Source organism: Lutra lutra, chromosome 3, assembly GCF_902655055.1.
Source record: "Lutra lutra chromosome 3, mLutLut1.2, whole genome shotgun sequence".
Taxonomy (NCBI): Eukaryota; Metazoa; Chordata; class Mammalia; order Carnivora; family Mustelidae; genus Lutra; species Lutra lutra.
In genome coordinates, this window is record NC_062280.1 from 67,898,398 (window position 1) to 67,906,242 (window position 7,845).

Below are 7,845 nucleotides of genomic sequence, written 5' to 3' on the forward strand. Positions count from 1 at the left end.
ATAATTTCTTGCGACTGAACGCTCTCCGCTGGGTTAGTGACCGAGCTGCTATTTCAGACGCAGGCTTTAGAGCGCCGGGGGTTTGGTCTGCTGCTTAAACTGTGAGACCAATCCAAATCCTGAAAGTTAACTTAGAAGGTATCAGATTGCAACCCCTTCCCCCACCACCATTAAAATAAAACAACAACAACAAAAACTTCCAAACTGAAGAGGCAAAGTTTGATCCCTTCCATGTTGAGAGCTGGAAACAATAGCAGCTTTCTGCTCTAGCACGACTTCAGAAGGTTGCCGAGTGACTGCTCTAAGAATACTTGCTTGTAGAGGACTGAGGAAATGCACAAGACATCCTCCTGAGTCTCGGTGCCCCATAAGCACGAGGGAAACTCTGGCCCCTCCCCTCCCAGCACCTTTAATAGAGCAACTACTGGCACTACTTTTAACTGGGTAGATACGGGCAATTGGAAGGTTGAGCCTTTAGCGAGGAACAGGGAGGTCCAGGAGGGGTGGGAAATGAAGGGAGAGATCTGGGCGGTTAAGCAACACCTTGCTGTAAAGAACCAATGAATTATGAATTTGTTGAAATGACCTAAATAATGCACAGATTTTTTTTTTTAAATCAACTGGAAATGGGTGACCAATTGGGTTGATCTCAGAGGCGTGAGTCCCCGATTGTTACAAAAAAAATGCCCAAGGCGAGGAGGTACTAAGCTCGGGCGTGAAGTAGTAACCCAGAGTTCTCAGCACACTTCTTTCTGGAATGGATCTGGAGCTCGCTGAGCGGATCCGCATACCGTGCAAGTACCTGTGCGGGTTCACCTACCCGCCTCTTCCCTCTGGTGGCACCTGGTCGGCGCTCGTAGCCTGTCCGGGAAGACACTGTGCTGCAAACTTCCCAGCCTCAGAGCCCTGCAGCTTGGAGAGCCGCACTGCCGCGCCAGCCGCGGCGGGGAGGCTGGTATTGAACCTCCCCGCCCCCCGCCGAGCTAAAAGTTTGCTCCCTATTCGCCGCTCCCCGCCCCTCCACCTCCGCCCTCCGGCTGGAGGACCACAGAGGAGTTCGTGGGTCCTCTGTGCACAAACACACCCACCAACAAAAGAAAGCCCATTAAATCTTCCCTCCTGTGAACTCGCGCCCCAGCGGATACCTCTTTGAACTGACCCCCGCCCCCGCAGCCCCCGCGCTGTCTGGGGCGCGCCCGGCCCTCCCGGGCTCACTCCTTCCCTCCCGGCTGCGCACTTTTGCAGCGCGCTTGGTCTTTGATGTTTCTTTACATTATGGCAGAGCAGCCACACTCTCTTCCCGGGCGCGGGGCTTTGTGTAACGGAACTGACATTTGGCCTTGATACCTGTATCTCTTGGTGATTGCAACAAATTTCTAAAATAAATATTGTACTTTGATCTCCCGGCATTGCATTTTTAATGGACGCTCCGAACATTACTTCATTAAGAGTAAGTTTTTCAGAAGCCCGACTGCAAAGGGAGGGAAGCTAAACAGCAGCTCGTAAAAGTCTCTCTCCAAACTTCAGCTCGTGCTTGGGAGGGCTACAATCCTGGCGGGTTTTCACAAATGGAGGTGAGGCCGACAGCAAGAAAGGGCCTACTGTGCGCCCCATGGTCCTAAAGACTTTGCTTATATTACCTCTTTGAAGCCTACAAACACTCCACAAGATGAGCACTACTATCACCCCCATTTTACTAATTGGGAAACTGAGGCATAAAGAGGTTGAGTAACTTGTTTGCCAAGGTCACCAACTAAAAAGCGTCAACTAGAAAATCTGGGTTCAGATCTTCTGAATCCAACCTTTTAACCACGAAGCAGTTCTCTCTTTCGTCTCCTGGCCCCTGGTGGTGTGGTTTAACTGGCTAATGGGGGCATCTTGGAAGAAAAGTTCTCTCCTATAACAACTACACAGATGTGAACTGACTTTTCTTGCATTTGTGTTAAGACAGAGAACATATTCGGCAAATGAGACTGCTTTCCAGTCTGCTTGGCCCAGCATCGCCCGACCCTCGGGGATAGCGGGGTTTGAAGAGCTCCAAGGAGAGGCAAAGGAAGCACGCCAAGGTCCCAGACCTGCTTGGACAGTTCGGCGGCGTGCGTGCGCGGGTGTGCGCCACGGAACTCCCTGGCCTCAGACTAGCATCCGAGAAAGAGCGCCGTGGGGTCCCGGGCTTCACCCGCACTCGCCCCATGGATGGGACGTGGAAGCAGTAGAATTGCCAGGCCTCGGAGCCAAACACGAAGTCCCCTCCCTTCCCCGCATCCAGAGCACCCGGAGCTCATCTTCAGGAGCTTTGGCCCGGCGAGCTGTGTGGTCAAGGCGCATCGTTCCTGGAGTTACACCTTCGGGTGGGGTATGCTGGGAACGCCTCATAGTGTTTGGACGTCGTGCGGCCCACTCTTCTTCGGCAAGATGTTTCTATTTCTCAGGCAGCTCCCGGGCGTGTGGAAATGTGGGACTGGTGGCGTAGCCTCCCGACCCCTGATGGGAATGCAGAGGGCACCAAGATACAGCCCAGTCTCCGAATCAAAAACGGGTTGGGGTTGTGTTAGCCGCAGGCGCCACACGGTGCTTTGGGCCACCCGGCCCCTCCTCTCAAGTCAGTACCGGCCGCGGTGCGGTCTTTCCAGAAAGCGGGACGCAACATGGCTAGAAGAGCCCCGCACAGCAGGCGGCCTCCGAGAGAGGAGACCCTGTCTGCGGGGAGGCCCGGCGGGAAGCGGAGTCCACCAAGCCCGGGCGACCCACTCCTTTGCTCGCCCCGTGAGCAGGGGCCGCCGGCGGGAGGCCTCAGCGGCCCTTCCGGCCCCTAATCCCCTTCAGTGCCGCGAGAATCCCGCGGCGCCCAGCCCCCCCTCTTCCTCCTCCCCACTGCCCGGCGCTCTCGGGTGAGGAGATTCCTGCGTTCGCACCCATCAGGCGAGACGCGCCTGGCGCCCCGGCCGGACCGAGGCAGGTGGCCCACAGTCCCTCCGCGGTCAGGCATGCGGGCCAACTAGGATTCGGGGTGAGGGTTTCCCGGACCCGGGGCGCACGCTACGCGCCTGAACTTTCTTTTCTTTCCAAACGTGACAGGAACAACAGTTTTTATTGACTTTCCTTCCGGTTAAAGGGCCTCCCTCGTACTGTGTGTGGTTTGTTCAAAACAAAAGGTTTCCTCGACCGCGCCTTACTTTTTCCAAGTAGTTCCCTGGTAGCTGTGTGCGGCTCCCAAAGAGCGCGCACTCGCTGGACCGGGTTAGGGAGAGAAATTGCTAGCACTGACGGGGGCTTTGGGGGCCTAATAGCAGTCAGCCACCTGGCCGACCCTCCACGGCGTCCAGGGCTGCCAGCCTGAAGGGAGAAGAGCGACGTTTTTTTTCCCTCTGGTGTATATTATGATTTGCTCTGGGTGTCCTGCCAAGCTTAGCTTTGCTGGTAGGCGCGGTACGGGTGTTTTTCCCAGGCTCACTATTTCCAAAAGTTGCGGCCAGAGAAAACTTCCAGGTCGCCAGCAGGAATGTCACAAGTGAGCCACAGTGGCTTGTCAGGCAGGCGGCCCTGGAGCGTGCGCGCCACCCACCGCCGCCATGGGCGGCCGCCTGGCCCCGCCCCGGGTCACAGCCCTGCTCGCAGCTCCATCGCGGCGGGCGGGGAGAGCGGGCACGCGGCCGGCCGGGCGAGGTGTGTCCCACGCCCCGCCCCGGGAATTCCCTCGGGTCCGCCGTGTGCGCGGGCCGCTGCGTGTGCTGTTCTCGTGTGGGGTGTGTAAGTACGGGGGGAGGGGAGAATTACCCTCATCTCAAAGTCCCGCTCCTGGAAGCCAAATGCAGATTTCTCTGGAGATAACAAAGACACTTTGTCACTTTGGGCGCTGCCTCGGTGCAAATCTTTAATTGCAAGGGAGTTGCGGGGGAGGGTGGGGGGAAGATCGAGTGTCTCCAGCAACCCAAGCGCGGGTCTCCAGGCGGCAAGGCCCCCTTTGATCAGGAAAATCCAATTATTTGTGTATATACATTTCCCACATAGTGATTACTTCATTAATTGTCCCGCCTTTATCTCCTCCCTTCCCATCCCCCCTAATAATCAGTTCTTTTATCCCGACCAACAAACACACCATAGGAGCTTTGTGGATTCAAAGGATTTGCTTTCGCTTCTGAAAGAGCCGCTATTCTTTGATGATTGGGTAGCGGCAAACTTCAAAGCCATAAATCTTCCCTCTGACTGGCTGGCGGCCCAGCAAAGTCCTTATCAAATTCTTGGAGGTGATCCTGAAGCGCTCAAACCGCGCGCGGGGCGAGCGAGCGGGGTGCGACGAGGGGCGCTGGCGGGGAGGGCCCCCGAGCGCAGAGAGAGCGCCCGGGAGGGACGCTGGGCCGCGGTTCGTCCTCGCCTTCGGGTCTCCATGCCTCGGCATCGCCCTGCTCTGCCGCCAGCGGCCCGCAAGCTGTAGCTATGGCTGCCGTGGCCGTCCTCCGGAACGACTCTCTGCAGGCCTTCCTCCAGGTCAGGTCTGGGCTCGGAGGGAGCGAGGGAAAAGTGGGAAGGGTGGCGTCCGGATCGATCCTGGTACTCTGGGCACCCTGAATCTCAAAGGGACCCCTGCCTGCTCGGTGGATGCCGCTAGAATTAGACTGAGGGGTGCCCACGTCAACTTCGCACCTAACCTTGGTGTCTAGAGTGTGGCCTTTGGGGGAGGGCCCCGGGGATCCGGGGGTTATTAGGACTTGGGCATCTGGCAGAGAACAGAGTCGGAGCTCACCCTGTTGGGCCCTCCCGCTGAATTTCAGCCTGGGGGGGGGGGGCGGAGGAGGAGCGCGAGAGTAGCGTGGAAAGAGCTTAAAAGATGGGAGGGAGGGCGGATGGGCAGCTGGGCTGTGGGTGTTTCCATACCCTTTCTGACCGCGGAGCCGAGAGCGGCCCGTCGGATCCCTTTCCCCTCCCACCCTGTGCCTGCTTTCTCTGAGTCTGGATGGCGTCTCCTTGCACCAAGTAGTTTCACGGGAAGAGCAGGAGCGCTCCGCGTTCAGGTAGCGCAGGCACCAAAAGTTAACCGTACTGGTGGGTGCGTGCGTGGGGTGCAGTGGCGGGGGAGGGACACCGGGCGGGGGAGGGGCGGCGCTATAATAGCTGGCGTGGGGGTGGCGGGCCGGCCCGGAGACCGCGCTTGGAGCGCTAACCTTTTGTCTCTTCTCCGCCCTCCCCCGCCGCCGCCCATGCAGGACCGCACCCCCAGCGCCTCCCCGGACCTGGGCAAGCACTCGCCCCTGGCGCTGCTAGCCGCCACCTGTAGCCGCATCGGCCAGCCCGGAGCCGCTGCGCCCCCGGACTTCCTGCAGGTGCCCTACGACCCCGCGCTGGGCTCGCCCTCCCGACTCTTTCACCCTTGGACCGCAGACATGCCGGCGCACTCCCCGGGCGCGCTGCCGCCCCCGCACCCCAGCCTGGGCCTGACGCCGCAGAAAACGCACCTGCAGCCGTCCTTCGGGGCGGCGCACGAGCTGCCGCTCACACCCCCTGCCGACCCCTCGTATCCCTACGAGTTCTCACCCGTCAAGATGCTGCCCTCGAGCATGGCGGCCCTGCCCGCCAGCTGCGCGCCTGCCTACGTGCCCTACCCCGCACAGGCCGCGCTGCCTCCTGGCTACTCCAACTTGCTGCCCCCGCCGCCCCCGCCGCCGCCCACGTGCCGTCAGCTGTCCCCCAACCCGGCCCCCGACGACCTCCCTTGGTGGAGTATCCCGCAGGCGGGCACCGGTCCGGGGACCTCCGGGATTCCGGGGGGCAGCCTCTCCGGCGCCTGTGCCGGGGGTCCTCACGCACCCCGCTTCCCTGCCTCGGCGGCCGCGGCGGCCGCTGCAGCCGCCGCGGCTCTGCAGCGGGGCCTGGTTTTGGGCCCGTCGGACTTTGCGCAGTACCAGAGCCAGATCGCCGCGCTGTTGCAGACCAAGGCCCCCCTGGCGGCCACGGCCAGGAGGTGCCGCCGCTGCCGCTGCCCCAACTGCCAGGCGGCGGGCGGCGCCCCGGAGGCAGAGCCGGGCAAGAAGAAGCAGCACGTGTGCCACGTGCCGGGCTGCGGGAAGGTGTACGGCAAGACGTCGCACCTGAAGGCGCACCTGCGCTGGCACACGGGCGAGCGGCCCTTCGTGTGCAACTGGCTCTTCTGCGGCAAGAGCTTCACGCGCTCGGACGAGTTGCAGCGGCACCTGCGGACTCACACCGGCGAGAAGCGCTTCGCCTGTCCGGAGTGCGGCAAGCGCTTCATGCGCAGCGACCACCTTGCTAAGCACGTCAAGACGCACCAGAATAAGAAGCTTAAAGTTGCTGAGGCCGGGGTCAAACGGGAAGACCCGCGGGACCTGTGAGCCTACCCCGGGGCGACTCGAGGCCTCTCCCGCCTCGGATTCCCGTCCCAGCACCTCTTCGGGGAGGTTCCGGGGTTCTGTGGGCACCTGGCCGAGGGAGGACCCAACAAGCACGGGCGCCTTCCTGCTGCCCATCTCCCAAAGCGACACCAGGCTTCCAGCTTCCCTGGCCCGGCTGCGGACAGGGACCCAGTGCCCAGGAGAAGCAGGGGAGGTAGGGTTGGGAGCTCTGCGTCACTCAAGGGTTGTTTCAAGCTCTGAACCATTCCCACCGTCTGGGAGAGCTTCATTTTGGGGGAACCACACTGGGCCGGCCTTGTATATAGGAAACACTGCTGAATTAAAGCAGAAGGACCTTGGGAGATTTTAAATAGTGCTCGGTTTTTGTTTGTTGGTTTCTTGTTTTTTCCCCTAGGATCGGCCGGGCTTTGTACAGGTTATTTAAATAGCTTTGTTAAAGAATAATTATTATAATGATAACATTAATAAAAATGTTACTTTTGTCCTCAGCTCCATGCAGAGCTACAGCATGAAATGTCTCTCTGTAAAACAATCAGCAGTTGCAGCGTGAAAATAAATACGTTAACTCCGGGGTCACCTCGAGACCCGGCTGAGGCAGTCTCATTTGATCTTTTCGTCTTTCGGGTAGGGCTTTATAAAGCAGTCAGGTTTCACTGCGAAGACGGTTCCTGTAGGCTGCGTGTATGGAGGTTTCTTGGTTTGAAAGGGTCTGGGCAAGTGTGTTGGGTGTGTGGACAGAGAAAGTAGGGCAGGGTCAGATTTGTGGTAAAGAGGATAGATCTTGCGGTCTTAGGACTTGACCAGAGACTGTCGGGCTTCTCTTAAAAGTTTGATACCTGCTGCACCTACAATGCACGTTCCTCTATCTGGCAAGTTCCCTGTGACTTTCCATTCGGTAGTTCTTTGGGGACAGAAGTCACACTAGAGGCTTTGCTTCCTCCTGGCAGCGGGTTATGCTGGTGTCTGGAGAGGAACTGGAAACCCAAGGATCTGTTCATAGATGAAACTTGGGAGAGGTACAAAGAAACTGGGGAACTTCCTTCAAGGTTGGTCTTTGCCCAGGGAAGAAGCTGTCACCTCAGCCCCCTTGTCTGGCTTATTTTCTTCTTAATCATTGTGCTGTGAAAATCCTAACAGTCTTGCTTCACAATGGCCACTTAGGAATTTCTGGCTGGGCCTGGAAGTTTAGTTTCATTTTGTATCTTGGGATTTTATTTTATTTTTTTTATCATTGAAGTAGACCAAGATTTGCTCAGGGAGGAGCCAGGAATACTCCTATCTAGGTTTCTCGCCTGTCTTTAAAAAAGTTTACAGTTGTTTTTTTTCCAGTGTCTCAACTCAATTGGCTCCTTGATGTTTGCTAACATTTGCATTTTTAAACCTGAAACTGAAATCTTAATCTTCTGATTTAGAATTATCAAAGAACATTTGCCAATATGTCAATGTAGCATCATTAATGGCGATTTCAGTGGAACTG

The 7,845-nt window shown here is 57.9% G+C and overlaps 1 protein-coding gene across 2 annotated transcripts; it reads left to right on the top strand.

The window, feature by feature from the left end:
* Positions 1–4,357: 4,357 nt before the first annotated feature.
* SP5 (Sp5 transcription factor) lies at positions 4,358–7,629 on the top strand. 2 transcript variants are annotated; one of them, XM_047723068.1, is made up of 2 exons: positions 4,358–4,488; positions 5,205–7,623. In XM_047723068.1, the coding sequence occupies exons 1-2, from the start codon at positions 4,438–4,440 to the stop codon at positions 6,345–6,347; spliced, it is 1,194 nt and encodes a 397-aa protein (XP_047579024.1). In that variant the 5' UTR covers positions 4,358–4,437; the 3' UTR covers positions 6,348–7,623. The 2 variants fall into 2 exon arrangements, with proteins under 2 accessions (XP_047579024.1, XP_047579023.1); XM_047723067.1 differs by lacking the exon at positions 4,358–4,488 and adding an exon at positions 4,502–5,012 and having other exon boundaries at positions 5,205–7,629.
* Positions 7,630–7,845: the final 216 nt, after the last annotated feature.

What these genes read in the sequence shown, in the direction of transcription:
- SP5 (XM_047723067.1), top strand. Translation starts at nt 4,845, where the DNA reads ATGGGCAGCTGGGCTGTGGGTGTTTCCATACCCTTTCTGACCGCGGAG. An exon ending in CAGGAGCGCTCCGCGTTCAG is followed by an intron (nt 5,013 to 5,204) that starts GTAGCGCAGGCA and finishes CCGCCCATGCAG; the next exon opens with GACCGCACCCCCAGCGCCTC.